Source organism: Electrona antarctica (genome assembly GCF_951216825.1).
Source record: "Electrona antarctica genome assembly, chromosome: 4".
Classification (NCBI taxonomy): Eukaryota; Metazoa; Chordata; class Actinopteri; order Myctophiformes; family Myctophidae; genus Electrona; species Electrona antarctica.
This window is the reverse complement of record NC_136809.1, coordinates 55,459,096-55,476,869: the sequence shown is the minus strand read 5'-3', so window position 1 is coordinate 55,476,869 and position 17,774 is coordinate 55,459,096. Positions and strand designations below refer to the sequence as shown.

General features: G+C 43.2%; 1 protein-coding gene across 2 annotated transcripts in view; it reads right to left on the bottom strand.

Moving 5' to 3' along the window:
- LOC306922041 (sodium/hydrogen exchanger 9B2) overlaps positions 1-17,313 on the bottom strand; it is a 48,018-nt gene extending 30,705 nt beyond the window's left edge. The window contains exons 1-4 of one of the 2 annotated variants that reach the window (XM_079499408.1): positions 17,156-17,313; positions 13,457-13,815; positions 9,594-9,798; positions 4,958-5,128 (exon numbers count right to left, since the gene is read on the bottom strand). In XM_079499408.1, coding sequence (XP_079355534.1) covers positions 4,958-5,128; positions 9,594-9,798; positions 13,457-13,642 — 562 coding nt within the window. In that variant the 5' untranslated portion in view covers positions 13,643-13,815; positions 17,156-17,313. Of the gene's footprint in view, positions 1-4,957; positions 5,129-9,593; positions 9,799-13,456; positions 13,816-16,915; positions 17,045-17,155 lie in introns of those variants that run through there. The other variant, XM_079499409.1, reaches the window with a different exon arrangement.
- Between the last annotated feature and the right edge of the window lie 461 nt (positions 17,314-17,774).

Genomic DNA, 17,774 nt, shown 5'->3' with positions numbered 1-17,774 from the left:
AAACGTCGTCAATAAGTTACATCGGAGCAGATGAGTGTGCGAGGTTACAGTTGGTGCAGATGATAAAATAAAGACATTACTGTAGAGCAGGGGTTCTCAACGTTTTTGGCCGGGGACCCCCGGAAATGCTTTGGCAATGTCTCGGGACCCCTGCCCCGCCCCCTCCCGACCCCCAATATAAATTGACTGCTACAATAACCTTAAACCATTTTGGGCGGGAACCCCTTTTGATGTTTTAAGCATTGTTATAATTTAGCTATTGAAAAATAGCAGATCTACAAGTTCATAGCGCGCCACCGAGTGGCGCGCTATGAACTTGTAGGTCTGCTATTTTTGAAAAATCGTGAAAATAAATTTTTAAAAAAGATCTTTTTTGTTTTTTTTTGGAAAATATTTTGGGGACCCCCCAAAATAATTTGGCGACCCCCCGAGGGGTCGCGACCCACGGGTTGAGAACCCCTGCTGTAGAGTGTAGTTAGGCCTGCAGTCACCTGACAATGGTTGCGACGGTTGGTATTATCTGGAACAGTTTGGCTAAACCAACAATCGAACGAGGAGCACTTCTTGTATTTATTTTCCGATATCATTCATATTGAGTAAACGCAACTCTTAGCAGCATACAGACTCATGTTATTATATTGTGTGTGACGTTTTAGAGGCCCACTGTCTCATTGAAAACAGCTGCAGTCTAGGCAGTCTTTGCCAAACAAGCCCAAATTGATTAAATCAATTAATTACCAGCTGCATTATTATTATCTGTGGGTCTGCTGCTCACGTTATGCCACTTTTTAGCTGCGCTCCGCTGTTGTGCTCAAATTAGTGACCCTAAAGAATTCTGAGGCAACATGGCTGGAGACGAGGCAGCCAATCAGAACTGCTCGACTAGCCATGCCGTGCAGACGATGGGATGTTATTCCTCCGAGGTGGTGGAAAGCTTATGGTGCTGGATAGTCTACCGCAAGGTTTTCTTTTTGCAGATAAGTAAGCATGGGATGGGACCGAGGCTACGAGGTTACTCCGTGGTGGGAAATAAATAAATGTCTTTTTAGTATGAGTTTACTATAATTAGATTAATACACGATAATCAACACCAACACTTTAATTTAGAACACAGCCAAAACAAATCATAGTTGTTCAATCAATTATTCAATCAAAGCAAACGGCACAAACAATATTGGTTTGACTCTTCTACAAAAATTTAAGTTACAAGTTACTGTCGCGTGTTGCCATTCTCTTGTACTTGTATTATTTCCCACCACGGAGTAGCCTTGCATCTCGGAGGACAGGCAAGACGGGCAGTGTCGGTAGGCCAATCAGAGGCAGGCGGGGCGTTAACATGTCTAATCTCGGACGTAGAAAGAAATCACGTGGTGGCAACTGTCGTGACAGAAATAAGCTAAGCAGCCTCCAAAAACCAAACCAGGCAAGCAACTGTGAATTAATCCACGTTAGGCTGGAAATATGCAGACTTGGCAACAATAATAATAATAATAATAATAAATTTTATTTATAACGCACTTTACATTTGAAACAAATCTCAAAGTGCTACAACAAGAAGAAGAAGAAGAAAAATAATCTTAAAATAATGCATGATTAAATAAAATGACTAAAAAAGCACATTTCATGGTACTGCTAAAAGGATTAAAAGCACACCGGGCAACTAATGGTCCAGCTGGCCAAATGCCTTGTTAAAAAGAAATGTCTTAAGTCCCCTTTTAAAAGCGTCCACGGATTGTGGTGCTCTCAGGTGGTCGGGGAGGGCATTCCACAGCCGAGGAGCAGCTGAACAGAAGGCCCGGTCCCCCATGGTGCGGAGTTTTGTTTTGGTGGTTTTGAGTGTGTTAGAATTTCCAGAGCGGAGGGAGCGGGTGGAGGCTGGGGGTTCAATGAGTTCCTTCAGATAGGAAGGGGCGTTGCTGTGGATGCACTGATGGGTGAGGAGGCAGACCTTGTATTCTATCCTGGAGGAGACGGGAAGCCAGTGAAGGGAATGGAGTATGGGTGTGATATGATCATATTTCCGCACTCTCACCAGGATCCTCAGCAGAAAGACTAGCGGTGTCCGTCAACCGGTCGCTAGTTTCCCAGGTAAACACTGACCTGCCGCTTCTACGAAGCAGCTGGTAAAAACTACAGCAGAGTGAAGTTCAAGTGTGTTAGGGTCTAGGTAGCACACCTTTGATTCCCATCTTTAGTGAGGCAGTCGGCTGCTTGTTCTGTGGCTCAGTACAAAATGTAACACGGAAAGAGGAGTCGTTCTTACCATCTTCTAGTGAAATCTATTTAAAAAACATATCCACTGAATAGCGTTTGGTGGAACCCTATCATTTTTGATTATTTAACTTGGGCATGGCCAGAGCATGAAGTTGTTATTCAAAATATATATTTTTTGGTCTAAAAAAAAAGAAAAACTTACTTGACCAATTATCTTTTAGGCTAATAAAATAACATCAATCTATACATTGGGTTAATGAAATATTTAAGGTGTGTGTTTGATGGAATCAGAGACTAATCAGCGAGTACCTTTCTCCCACCTTTGTTAGCATACTAACATATCACACCCTTTTGATATCAGGGCTTTCTTCTGTAGTATGATGAGTCAGTAGACAGTTAGCGGCCTGTAAAAAGAGTTCTCAATGCTAACTTTGACCATATTGTGAAGATATGCTGTTTTGAGTTTAACTAGAGGTTCGGGCGGCCCTCCTCACACATATGTCTTAACCCATTTAGACCTGAGGACGATTCTACAAATGCCTTCTAAATCCTGAACGTTTTCTGAAAAACCTTTTCAGAAAACTGTTGCTCAACCTTTTTCATGTCAAGGACCCCCAGAAATATATAATTGGCCGCCGACCCCCATCTGAAAATGTGTTGTCCCCCACCCCCCCCCCCCCCCCCCCCAAGAAGCAAAGATTTGAATAAAAAAAACGTTCACTCTGAAAGAATATATATTCAAAGATTCGCCACATTTTCGCGATTTTTCAAAAATAGCAGACCTACAAGCTCATAGCGCGGCACTCGGTGCCGCGCTATGAGCTTGTAGATCTGCTATTTTTCAATAGCTAAAGAATAACATAACGCTTAAAACACAAAAAGGGGCTTCCCGCCCAAAATGGGTCAAGGCAGATCCATATCTGTCAGTCCCTATAGTCCCTTTTATACCCATATATGGAGAACACCAATGTCATTAGTAGAGTAATATGCCTGTGTACTTTTGTGTGTCCCTTTTGCGCCCATGCAGTATGTACTGATACTAATGTGTTTGCACCATGATGCCGTGAGGACACGTGGAGGTTAAACACACTCCATATCTGCATTGGGAACTCCTTATATGGATATGGCTTAGTCATTGTGACATGAGTGCAATGACGTGTTCCGCCTGGCCAGACCTCCCATTAGCCAATTTTAATACGGGAAGGATAGGAAGGATTGTTTATCTTACAAAATACATTTCTGGTTTACTGCTGGGCAGGCTGGACTGAAACAGTAATTATTATTATTATTAAACAGTCTGTAACAAGCTAAATACCAGCAAGTGTGTTTTAAACTGTTTTTTTGAAACTGTGTTGCATTATTGTAAACCTGCTCGCTGTGGTGGTTATTCATATTTATTGTCATGTCACTCATTGGTGTTTGTAAATCACCTGCCCAGTCAACATCAGTCACGTGACGTGACGACCTTGATAAAAGGGAGGTCGTCACATACTAACTACTATCACCTGGTGAAGGCCGCTCAAGGCCGAAACGTTGTGTCTTCATTTATGGTGTTTTAACACAATAAAACACTACAGGAGCAAAGCCTGCAGTGTGCGGACCACTTCTTCACTGTATGGACTGAAACGGTAAACTATCTCTTCTGAAAGCTGTCATTCCTCTCACTGCTGCTGTGAAACGTACAGTGGAATGGAATGTGTGGAGAAACGATAGCTCATACTTCCATTCCAAGTAGTTGTGGGAGTTGGAGAGCTAGTCTATTCCCAGGCGTGGGACTTTGACGATGGAGAGGGCCACTATAGTTCCACACTCACTCCAGAGGGCCACTATAGTTCCACACTCACTCCAGAGTGCCACTATAGTTCCACACTCACTCCAGAGGGCCACTATAGTTCCACACTCACTCCAGAGGGCCACTATAGTTCCACACTCACTCCAGAGGGCCACTATAGTTCCACACTCACTCCAGAGGACCACATTGCATGTTACTGTCGTAGAAAAAAAAATAGCTGAGCTACAAGCTCTAAACGTGTCGCACTGTGACGCGTTTTGAGCTTGTAGATCAGCTAGTTTTGCTATATTTAAATTGAAATCCTGAATATTTGTTTTTGTTATTTTTGAAATGGAATTGTGAAAAGTATTTTTTTTTTTTAAATGTCCAAATGCCTTTCAAATTCCTTTAATTATAGTTATGTTAATTTTATGAACTAAATACAAATACATTGGACATAAAAGACAATATTACTATACATTGTAATACTACTGAAGTAATTAAAGCGGGTCATGTTTGCATGTTTGGAATTGTAACAGCTGAATTCAATAATGTATCAGTATTCTGATATTAACCTGAGGGCCACATTAAAGGGAAACTTCACCCTTTTTGCAAAAACAAATTATGTTAATGACGTTTAGAAGATTTAGAACACTTTCCTGGGGTTCCTTATGTGTGTAATATGTGGTTTTAGATATTTTAGATTTTAGCAGTGAGCCCAGTGTCTCTGATGTCATGGACACTGGGCTCACTTACTTCCTGGACTGGGCTAACTGCTAAAATGTTGCTCATGCGGCCTATTGTCTATATATTGTCTATTCTACCTTAATGATCATGTGTACAGGTATACCAGGCACTAAACAACGACGACCAGTGTTATAACCCACATTAAAATTCAATAAAGACAAGCAGACAATAATGTCATCTTCACATAAATAAACGCCGTTTTTTTGCCAGTCATCTCACGCTTACCGAGAAGAGGGGGGAAGGGTGGAAGTTTAGGCAGACGTATGAGGCCCACCAGTTTGCCGCCGGTGACGGCGCAGATGAAAACCGTCGTGCAGCCAAACAGGTTGCCTCCTGGGAGACACTCCTTCCCCGTGATGGACCACACCACTCCAAACAGCGTGGCGGCCACGAGGACTGCAGGATGAAAGATAAGGGAGAGTGTTGTTAATGCATTTGGGCAGTGTAACACGGCAGGGTTCCACACGTTTTTTTTTTACAAATTAATTTCCTAAACTTTTCCATAAACTCTCTACCCCATAATCCACACAGTGGCTCAGGGGTAGAGAGACCAGTTCGAACCCAGGCTCCCCCAGAGTTAGTTTTAACCCATTTTGGGGCGGGAACCCCTTTTGGTGTTTTAAAGCATTATTTAACTATAATTAACTAAATAACTATTGAAAAATAGCAGATCTACAAGCTCATAGTGCGGCACCGAGTGCCGCGCTACGAGCTTGTAGGCTTATTACATTGTAGGCTTATTACATATTATTTTTGGGGTCCTTGACATGAAATAATGAGAACTGACAGAAACATGAGGTTTTTCAGAAAAAAATATATTTTAAAAATACATGTTTTTAAATTTCGACGTCAGGCCTAAATGGGTTAATTGCTCCCGATGTGCAGGTTGGTGCCCTGCATGGTTTCCTCCGCCATCGGCGTGTGAATGTGTGTGTGTGAATGGGTGAACGTAATGCACAATCTATGTAATAAATATATATAAATGCACCATTTACCATAATATTAACCCAATTTACAGGCCTATATAATCAATCATTAAGCACAATAATGAGTCTCTTACTCCTTATGTGCAATGCCCAAAGACAGGCAGTGTATAGCAACAATACAAGCATAGAATATAGAATTCCATTCCAAATCCCGTGCCAAATTATTTGCTATGCCACCTATCCCCAGGGCATAGGACCACGCTGCAGCACGTTGTGAGCTTGTAGATCTGTTCTTTTTCTCGCGTCCGGTACAAATCAGGCACGGCGCGGCGATGTTGCCTGTTCGGCAAAAAAAAAAACGACTTATGTTACATATTTTGTGTAATGTTACTTTAACCCATTTTGGGCGGGAACCCCTTTTGGTGTATTAAAAGCATTATGTTATACTTTAGCTATTGAAAAATAGCAGATCTACAAGCTCATAGCACGGCACCGAGTGCCGCGCTATGAACTTGTAGCTCTGCTATTTTTGAAAAATCGTGAAAATGCCTCAAATCTTTGAATATATATTGTTACAGAGTGAACATTTTAACTCAAATCTTTGCTTCTGGCGTGGTCTAATAGGGGTCCCTGGAACAACATATTTTCCGATGGGGGGGCGGAGGCATATTACATATAATCCTTGACATGAAATATTGAGCACCACTGATAACAGAAACATGAGGTTTTTCAGAAAACTGTCAGGATTTTGAGGACATTTTTTAAATTTCGACTAGCACCACTGATAACAGAAACATGAGGATTTTGAAGACATTTTTTAAATTTCGACGTCAGGCCTAAATGGGTTAAAATGGTACTATTAATTCCAGGACCCTTGATAAATTCCATACCTTTTCCAGTAATCCTACTGGATTTCTTTATTTTTTTTTATTTTTTATATTTCCATGAATTTCATGGCCGTGGAAACCCTGACACAGGCATTCAGGAATAAATCAGAGTGGCTCCAGAACTGTCTGTTTTCACACCAACAATGCGTCACATGGACAATCAAAGACAAGTGGAGACAGTCAGTTAGCACTAGGGATGCTTCGATCAGGTTTTTCGGGACCGGTCCCGACCACCGAATAGTTTTTCTCATGATCGGCCGATAACTATATTTGAATCTTTGCTAATTTGAATATTTCCAAAATGATTATATGTGTGTGGGGAGGAAGGGGAGAATGTTTAGGCCTGTCACAAAGATGCATAACATTAAAAATGCTTCTACAGTACGACTCCAAACTCCCAAGATCCAAAGCTTGTATAGAAAGGTGCAGAACAAAATGTCAGGAGTGCTAAATGTCAGGAGTGCTAAATGTCACACGGTGATGACCTGACCACGTACGTAAATCACTTGGTATGAGAATTCCAGGCCTTTATCCCCATAGTAACCAGCTCAGCTCAGACAAGGCAGTCGGGGGTTGAATTATTCCATTTTGGGCGGGAACCCCTTTTGGTGTTTTAAACATTATGTTATAATTTTTCAAAAATAGCAGATCTACAAGCTCATAGCGTGCCACCGAGTGGCGCGCTATGAGCTTGTAGATCTGCTATTTTTGAAAAATCGTGAAAATATTTATTTCAGAAAACTGGAGGATTTAGAAGACATTTTTAAAATTTCGACGTCAGGCCTAAATTAATTAATCCTCGAGCTGAGTCATCATACACCAAAGACTGTAAAAGTGGGACCCAATGCCTCCCTACTTGGCACTCAGACAGCAATCCATCAAAAGGTTGGATTGCGACATTACTAGCATGATTGTCTAGGAGGGGTTTACTGTACATCAAGCTGCCTCCAGCTCTGAAACAAGTTTAAACTAGTTTAAGTTGGCAGGACATGACATATTTTTAGATACAATGTTGTATAGCAGTAGTTTTCAAGGTTGGTCCTTGAGGAGGTTCCAGGTGGTCCCCAGGCCCCCAGGTGGTCCCCCACCTGGGGGCCTGGGGACCCTCGTGGGTCCATTTTACGCTCTCAAAAGTTGCATTATTGTTAACCATCTGCATTACTTAATTTACAAGAAGTCTACTACACCAGGGGTTCTCAACCCGTGGGTCGCGACCCCTCGGGGGGTCGCCAAATTATTTTAGGGGGTCCCCAAATTATTTTCAAAAAAGTTTATTTTCACGATTTTTCAAAAATAGCAGACCTACAAGCTCGTAGCGCGCCACTTGGTGGCGCGCTATGAGCTTGTAGATCTGCTATTTTTCAATAGCTAAATTATAACAATGCTTAAAACACCAAAAGGGGTTCCCGCCCAAAATGGTTTAAGGTTATTGTAGCAGTCAATTTATATTGGGGGTCGGGAGGGGGCGGGGCGGGGGTCCCGAGACATTGCCAAAGCATTTCCGGGGGTCCCCGGCCAAAAACGTTGAGAACCCCTGTACTACACAATTAGAGAATGTGGAATTGTTATTTTGATCAACGTTTGACTGTTATCTCTCGTAATGGTACCAACATCAATACAGCATGGAATTGCACAAAATATTCTACATTTTGGGTCTGAGAGGCTATATGTCATCAAATGGTGGTCCGTGGCTCAAATGCAGAATAAATAATGAACCTTTTGATATGAAAAGGGTTGAAAACCACTGCTGTACAGTCTTGCGTAGCCAGACTAAGGAATTCCACGAAAATATTTATTCGTGAATGGAAATGGCAGCTTCCTTACTCGGATTTCGGAAGGTGTAGTTACACTACACCTTCCGAAATCCGAGTAATTACACTACACCTTCCGAAATCCGAGTAATTACACTACACCTTCCGAAATCCGAGTAATTACACTACACCTTCCGAAATCCGAGTAATTACACTACACCTTCCGAAATCCGAGTAATTACACTACACCTTCCGAAATCCGAGTAATTACACTACACCTTCCGAAATCCGAGTAATTACACTACACCTTCCGAAATCCGAGTAAGGAAGCTGCCATTTCCACTCACGAAAATATATTTTAAAATATCTTTACATTGTATTATTTTATTTCCATTTCTGCTAAGCAGCAAGCTATATATGCTTAGATCATTTCTATTCATAATAGGATATATTTGCGTGACTGTAAAGATATATTTTACTGCATGATCAGAACTTCCGTTGCTCCAGACTGTGTGACCGGAAGCATTTGAAAACTTACGAGAGACAACAGTCTGGCAACGCGAGACCAAGGTCTCCATTTTCATCACCGCTAAACCCCTTATCCCTGAACTTCTTTTTTTTTTTACTATTTTGAAAAACATTTTTGAATAGTTCAACTAGCCAATCTACATTGACACGTTGTGAGCTTGTAGACTGGCCATTTTAACGATTCAAAAATGTTTAGCAAAATAGTAAAAAAAAAAAAAAAAAAAGGCAAAGAAGTTTAGGGATAAGGGGTTTAGCGGTGACGAAAATGGAGCCCTAAAGGCTCATTCATAGTCTGGATTTTCGGTGGTGAGGTGACCACCACTCCGATGGTGAGGTGACCACCGGAGCGGTGGTGAGGTGACCACCACTCCGATGGTGAGGTGACCACCGGAGCGGTGGTGAGGTGACCACCACTCCGATGGTGAGGTGACCACCGGAGCGGTGGTGAGGTGACCACTACTCCGGTGGTGAGGTGACCACCGCTCCGGTGGTGAGGTGACCACCGCTCTGATGGTGAGGTGACCACCACTCCGGTGGTGAGGTGACCACCGCTCCGATGGTGAGGTGACCACCACTCCGGTGGTGAGGTGACCACCAGAGCTGAAATAACGTTGAGCGGTGGTGAGTAAAAACAGAGAGAAGGTCTGGGGAAGTGGTTTGCTCTTCACCGCGGCTTGTGGCGTCATGTTGTAGTTCGGTGGTCACCTAACCACCGGAAATCCAGACTATGAATAACGCTCGAGTCTTCCTCTACTCTGTGCATGCCTACCTTTGGTGACGAGCGAGGCGAAGAGGCCGCGCGGCGGACATGGGCAGACCTTCTTCAGCAGCGGGCAGCAGACCACGACCGGCTCCGTGTTGGTGCCGGCGTCCGCCACCGCCGCATTGCGAGGGAGGAAGTAGGTGGTCTCCTCCGTGACGTTGGGAGTGGAGCAGCGACGCACCACCACCTGGATCTGGTTCACGTTCAGGTGCTGGTTGGCGTACACAGGAGAATGGATGGGTTTGTCAGTTACTAACATTAGCCCATTTATTTAGACCTGAGGATGATTCTACAAAATGTCTTCGAAATGCATGGGTTTTCGGAAAAGCCTATGTTTCTATGTCAGTGGTTCTCAACCCTTTTCATGTCCAAGGACCGCCAGAATTATCTGTATTTGGCCTCGGACCCCCCATCTCAAAATACGTTGTTTCAGGGGGTGCCGGTCCCTCTACTGTACCCTCTACTGTACTGTACTGTCACTGTACTGTACTGGCACACCCAAAATCATCATATACACAGTTAATATGTGCGTGTGTTTGTGTGTGCGTTAGGTTGCGCACAGGTGGTGAAAAACAACCATGCTGTTTTCGACTTTTCGTGCTCATACCCAGCCAGGCAGGCACCCACCCAGCCACCCACCCAGCCAGCCACACACATATCTCCGTAAGGGAGTGGTTGCACCACTCAAAAATACATGAACCTGTGTACTGGCGCCATCTAGAACATCAAGAACATTGCCCGTCTCCGACCCTCTCTGTCATTTTCCGCAGCTGAAACACTCATCCACGCCTTCATCACATCCCGCCTTGATTACTGCAACAGTATCCTCTACGGCACCACCTCCAAAGTCCTCAATAAACTGCAATATGTCCAGAACTCAGCTGCCCGTCTACTCACCAGTACCCGTTCCAGAGACCACATTACACCAGTCCTCCGTGACCTTCACTGGCTACCGGTTAAACAAAGAATCCACTTCAAAACACTCCTGACCACCTACAAAGCACTAAACAACCTGGCTCCCCCATACCTCTGTGACCTCCTCAAACGTCATGTCCCCTCTCGCTCCCTCAGGTCTGGTGATGCAAACCTCCTCGACGTCCCCAAAACCAAACTCCGTACATGGGGTGACAGAGCTTTTGCCGTTGCTGCCCCAACCCTGTGGAATGCCCTCCCTAAGGCACTCAGAGATGCCCCCACCCTCCAAACTTTCAAAACCGCCCTCAAGACCCACCTCTTCAATATTGCCTTCCCTAGCTAACCCTTTTCACTGTCTTTTAATGTTCTTTAGCTTTTAGTGTTTTTCCTTTTTTCTAATAAAGTTGTTTTTATTTTGTTGTTACCTCTGTAACAGAAAAGCGCTATATAAGTTTGAGATATTATTATTATTATATTAATATTATATTATTATTTATTATTACAATTATTATTATTTATCTACTGAAAGTGACGTCAGACTTCGGTGCTCTATACGCCTGTAAGGTCGTCATGGCTAGGGCAAGTGCTACGGGTTAAGATGGAGTCTGAAGAGGTGGGTTTTCAGACTATACGGCGGAAGATTGGGAGTGAGTCTGCAGTTCTTATTGCAATGTGGAAGTGCATGCCATAGTTTAGGAGCCAGAACTTAAGGGAGAACTTAGAGTTTGGGAGAGGTGGAGCGTTATCCCATCTTTTAGTGAAAGATGGAGTGCCGTGATTTTTTTCCACCCTAAAACATGATCATCAGGTCTTATTGTTATATAAGGAGGTATATTTTTTTCAAAAAAGTGTACAGTATTTGTTCAAATGTTGTTTTTATGTGGGCACGCCCACCAGTTCATTAAGTATGCCTGGTTTGCCTGGTGGGTGGTGATGGGTGGTGATCCACCTGAACTGAAGCCGCACCCACAGCTGTAGTTGTATGATAAAGGGGGAGGGGTTAGGGGAGGGGCTGATAGTGTGATGTCACTATATTACTGTTTACTTAATTGGCCTGTTTGACTGTGAAGGGTTCAGCCTCCAGGAAGAAACCCTAAATACAAAGTTAATACACCATTGCACATAACAACGACTCCAGGGTGTCTAATGAAGTACTGTCACCTCATAGACACATGAAAAACTGGAAAAATACAAACATTGTGGCACTCCCTCTTGAAGGTACTTCTGGAGAATGGATGTTTTGTCAATTACTAACATTAATTGTCCCCTCCAGACATATTTGCCCCCGCTTACACCACGTTTAAATGCACATTGCATTGATGAATAATACTAAAATGTCTATCAAGGTGACTTACATTATGAATAAAACAACGGATACCACAATTCCATTAAAATGCACGTGGTCATTATCATCACTCGACTATAATAGCCTAGTAGTTGCCGCGGAGCAGCCTCGTGAAATCTTAGCATCAATAATGCATCGTCATGACAAATCCACGGAATCTAAAATGTAAATAACAAAACAATGCTTTGCTTGTGGAAAAACATCAGAACAAATGATAAGAGTGGGTCCTTAGCCCATTTTGGGCGGGAACCCCTTTGTGTTTTAAGCATTATGTTATACTTTAGCTATTGAAAAATAGCAGATCTACAAGCTCATAGCGCGGCACCGAGTGGCAAAAAAAGTGGCGCAAATCCTGACAGAAAACTGTCAGACATAAATTTCGACGTCAGGTCAAAATGGGTTAGGAAGCTTTCCACACCCGTATCGAGTGACTTACCCTGTTGACATAAGGTTAGAGCACAGACTACTACTGTTTGTCACTAGATTACACAGATATACAGTATCAACTGGACCGAATGAAGATATGAACATTACATTACACCATACATACAGTATGAACTATGTGCTCAACATTCTCTGTGGCCTTGGCTAGGATCTAGAATTAAGATATACAGTAGGGCTCCATTTTCGTCACCGCTAAACCCCTTATCCCTAAACTTCTTTGCCTTTTTTTTTTTTTTTTACTATTTTGAAAAACATTTTTGAATAGTTCCAACTAGCCAATCTACATTGACACGTTGTGAGCTTGTAGACTGGCCATTTTAACTATTCCAAAATGTTTTGCGAAATAGTAAAAAAGAAAAGAAAAAAAAGGGGTTTAGCGCAGTGTTGCCAACTCTTGTGAGAGAAATAAGCCAACCCACCTCCAAAAACAAGCCCAAAACAAGCCAACTCTTAGCGAGAGAAATAAGCCAAATCTTCCCTCGAAAAACAAGCCACCGAATTTGTTAAAACAAGCCCAAAAAAACGCAACCCGCCACCTGGGAGAAAAAAAACACAACTCTGGAAAAAAACAAGACAACTTTGTCGGGAAACAAGCCAACATGGCTAAACTTTAGCGGTGACGAAAATGGAGCCCATACCCTATGAACTGTGAACACCCTGTTGCCTTGGTCAAAACAATGTCTCAAAGTCTAGAATCTCCCCATATTTGTGGTATGTTTTCACAGTATGAACGAATTCCGTGTCTGACAGCCTTTCACAGTCCATCCCTTATACGGGATTACAATTTAACCCATTTTGGGCGGGAACCCCTTTTGGTGTTAGCATTACGTTATGCTTTAGCTATTGAAAAAATAGCAGATCTACAAGCTCATAGCGTGGCACCGAGTGGCGCGCTACAAGCTTGTAGGTCTGCTATTTTTGAAAAATCGAAAGAACGACTGACATAGAAACACAGCTTTTTCAGAAAACTGTCAGGATATAGAAGACATTTTTAGAATCTGATCTCAGGTCAAACTGGGTTAAAGTACATTGTATTTCCTGTGCCAACAGAACACGCCGACACCTATCGAAGCACGCCACTTGCCAAAGTCCAGACTTTGATCTAATAATCTCAAGACTTGATTGATGATCGTGCAAGGATAAGAAAGAAATGGTATATACTCACATCGACATGGTTAGCGCTAGTCGTGGTAGCTCGGTCTTCCCCTGCCTGAGTACTAGGAGCGGGACTGGGGGGCAGCACTGGACTGTGGGCCAGTGGGCTGGCGGGCGGCACCGGACTGGGGGGCACTGGACTCGGCACAGGACTCGCCTCTGGTGTAGCTGCTTTGGTCTTGGTGGTGTCCTCCATGGCATTTAGCTGACTCTAGTTATGGTCTTGGTCCTCCTGTTGCTTCTAACACAGCGAACCCACTGAAGGGGTGTGGTTCATCATGGCCATCTATGGGGCTATAGTCCTTCACCGGTGGACAAAAAGGTCCTTCTGACTGTGGGCCGCCAGGCACGCTCCTATTGATGTATCACCTGTTTATCAGTGGAAATAGAATTAACCCATTTAGACCTGAGGACGATTCTACAAATGCCTTCTAAATGCTAACAGTTTTCTGACAAAACCCATGTCGTTCTCAAACATTTTCATGTCAAGGACCCCCAAGATTATATGTAATAGGCCGCCGACCCCCATCTGAAAATATGTAGTTCCAGGGAAACCCACAGAAGCAAAGATTTGAGTTAAAAACTTTGGCTCTGAAAGAATATACAGTATATTCAAAGATTCGCGCCACATGTTCACGATTTTTCAAAAATAGCAGGCCTACAAGCTCGTAGCGCGGCACTCGGTGCCGCGCTACGAGCTTGTAGATCTGCTATTTTTGCAATAGCTAAAGTATAACATAATGCTTAAAACACCAAAAGGGGTTCCCGCCCAAAATGAATTAAGAATAACACTGCAGGTGTGCAGCGCTGTGCAGCAGGTGCCTAGGTGATAACACTTGGCATCGGGCAAACAAGGCATTGAGTGATTAACCCATTCAGGCCTGACGTCGAAATTAAAAAAAAAAAGTTTTCTAAATCATGACAATTTTCGGAAAGATTTGAGGCACATTTTAACGATTTTTCAAAAATAGCAGACCTACAAGCTCATAGCGCGCCACTCGGTGGCGCGCTATGAGCTTGTAGATCTGCTATTTTTCAATAGCTAAATTATAACAATGTTTAAAACACCAAAAGGGGTTCCCGCCCCAAAATGGGTTAATGGTTAATGGTTAATGTGGTTAAACGCTAACGTGACATGGATGCGTTCCAGGTCTCAATGGATTAACTAGTAGTACTAACATATAGGCCTATGCCCCAAAGGCAAACATTTCAGTCAAGGTTATTCTCAATTTGGTAACTGGATAACTCACCCCTTTTTCCAACTTTTTTCAAAAAGTGTGGACATCTCACCACCGAAAGTCTGGATAACTCACCGGTCAAAATGTCGCCCGCGGTGAGATGCCTCTACTTTCGGGGGTGCATGCCCCGACCAGTTATTATGTCTGTGTCACGTTTTTAACGCCCATGTATGGAGTTTTTTTGTCAGGCATGCCCAAATATGGAGTCTATGCAGCTGCCAGAACATCATTGCTTTGTCGGAACAGGCCAGTTCCATATATGGAGATATAGGGGTGATCAGGTTCAGAGCCCGCGGGCAGAGGCTTTTGTGCTGGTTCTGGACAACCGGCTATCCGACACCGACTCGACACCGCGGGCACTGCTGCACTCCCTGTGGCGGTGTGGAACGCGTGTCGAATTTGAAGTCGGTGGGGCGAACGGTTTTCGAGTTACGTGGATTACACGGTCACGTATGTACTACACACAGAGACTTGGTGCATTTATATTAGGATGTCTTGTAGTCATTTTATACTCTCATATGTGGTCGGTAGGTTAACCCATTTTGGGCGGGAACCCCTTTTGGTGTTTCAAGCATTATGTTATACTTTAGCTATTGAAAAATAGCAGATCTACAAGCTCATAGCGCGCCACTCGGTGGCGCGCTATGAGCTTGTAGGACCTACAAGCTTGTAGGTCCCTTAACTTGTAGGTCTGCTATTTTTGAAAAATGGTAAAAATGTGGCGCAAATCTTTGAATATATATTCTTTCAAAGTGAATGTTTTTAACTCAGGTCTAAATGGGTTAAATCATAAGGTGAGCTGTCCGCGTCTCTTGGGCGAGCTGTCCGTCTCTTGGGAATACTGGATAACTCACCCCTCTACCAACTCACCGTAGAGACATAACTCACACAGACATGTCAGAAAAGTGAGGACATTATTATCCAGTATTCTTAAGCCATTCTGGGCGAGAACCCCTTTTGGTGTGGCATTATGTAATGCTTTTAGCTATTGAAAAATAGCAGATCTACAAGCTTGTAGCGCGGCACCGAGTGCCGCGCTACGAGCTTGTAGGTCTGCTATTTTTGAAAAATCATGAAAAGTGACATGAAAGTGTTTGATAACGACTGACATAGAAAAACAGCTTTTTCAAGAAAACAGTCAGGATTTAGAAGACATTTGCAGAATCGTTCCCAGGTCAAAATGGGTTAAGTATAAGGTTATTGACCGGCCGGGAGAGAAGGGTGCAAAGCAGACTGTGAATGTTGAAAAGGGTATCTATGAAAGACAAAAGGAGAGATACTGTCTGACAGACACTTGCCAAAAAACGTTGCTCTTTAATTAGGTCGACGTTCCGGTCGCTTCGACCTTCATCAGGCCAGACAATACTGTGTGTGAATGTTAAAATGTGTTTTAAATAAATTAGTTGTCCTTAATAGCCAATTAGCCATAGTGCTGGTCTTGTAGTAATGCAATTTATAGCTTCCACTTGTCACTATCAACAAATAGGGTCATTCAAAGGAAGCCAGGGTAATTCAATTCAAGTGTGGTCTCTTTATTCACGTGTGGTCTATAGCTGTGGCGGGCATGGTGCCCAGTCCCCACAATGACCAGTGTGGGCTCAGAGGGCACATGCCGCTCTCTCTGTGGCATGGTGCCCAGTCGCCCCACAGTGCCCACCATGAACCAGTCCAGTGCACTCAGAGGGCACACGTGTGTCAACACAGCTCAGGGGGCACACACACACACACACACACACACACACCTGAGGACACACACTCAGTCAGCCATAAAAAAACTGGTGCCTAGCCTAATATTTATAGACTCTCGTAGGTGTATTTAATCGATTCTGACATTTTTTAATTGTCAGAATCGATTAATAACACCTATACGAGAGTCTAAATCTCAAGGCTAACTGGTGCCAGCAGCAGTCAAACGCATATAGACGAGGTAATGTTTTGACAGCAGTTAGTTAGTATAGCTAAAGCAACAGACGCTGTTGTTAATCCAATTTGGAGGGAGAGGGGGACCACACCATCTAATCATCAATGCTTTACCAAGCGACCATATGGCACGTCTTCTAGCCTTAGATTTAGACAAGACATCTATGCCAGTCAGTGTCACTATATAGCCTGGCTAACTTAGCTGAAGCTAGCAGCAGGAGGGCAGGCAGGCAGCAGCCATGCTGACATGTTAGCATTACCATTATTAATAATGAATGAAGTCAACTTCCTTATAGAGTTATTAAACCTACTGTATCATGAAATAAAAGGATCGTCTTGTCTTCCTGGTTCCATCCATCACGTACAAAGAAATATAGGCACTATACACTTGTATAGAATGCTAATACACACATTATCCATTAATACCCAGGGCAGTTATACGCATAGCGACTAAAACCAACACGACAGTACAGTACTAGGGGGAGTGGATCTGTCCTCACATGATCCCCACTACTAGTGGTTGTTGTAATTGTGTTTAAAAATTAACTCACCCCGTCGTAAATCGATGTCATCACGTCGTGTTAACGGTCATATATCCCTCGAGCAGCAGCGGATTCAGCCTTTCAGTATCCAGGCCGTTTAAACTGAGTGGTTGAATGGAGTGAGTGGGATGGGATTATAGAGAGAGGCGATTCAAAACTGTCCCGTGTCTGGGAATCTGGCGACGCGCCGCGCATCCTTCAAAAGACTGGACTACACACAGACAGGCGGGTCCTTCAGTGGGGCGGGGTTTGTCTGGACCCACTGAAAAATCGGTCATTCGGTTTTTCCCCATTATTAGAGATTTACAAGAAATATTTCTATACATTATTCTAAGCTACAATCAGGGATCCCGGTGAGTCGTCATGACCATAAAACCTTTGGTTTTGTGAAGAGAGAAAAAAAAAAGTTTGAATAATTTAATTATATGGAAAATAAATAAATAAAGTTTAAAATAAATTTAAATGTCTTCTATACATCCTGACAGTTTTCTGTAAAAAGCTGTTTCTATTTCAGTGGTTCTTCGATTTTTCAAAAATAGCAGACCTACAAGCAAGATCTTGTAGATCTGCTATTTTCCAATAGCTAAAGCATAACATAATGCTAACACCAAAAGGGGTTCCCGCCCAA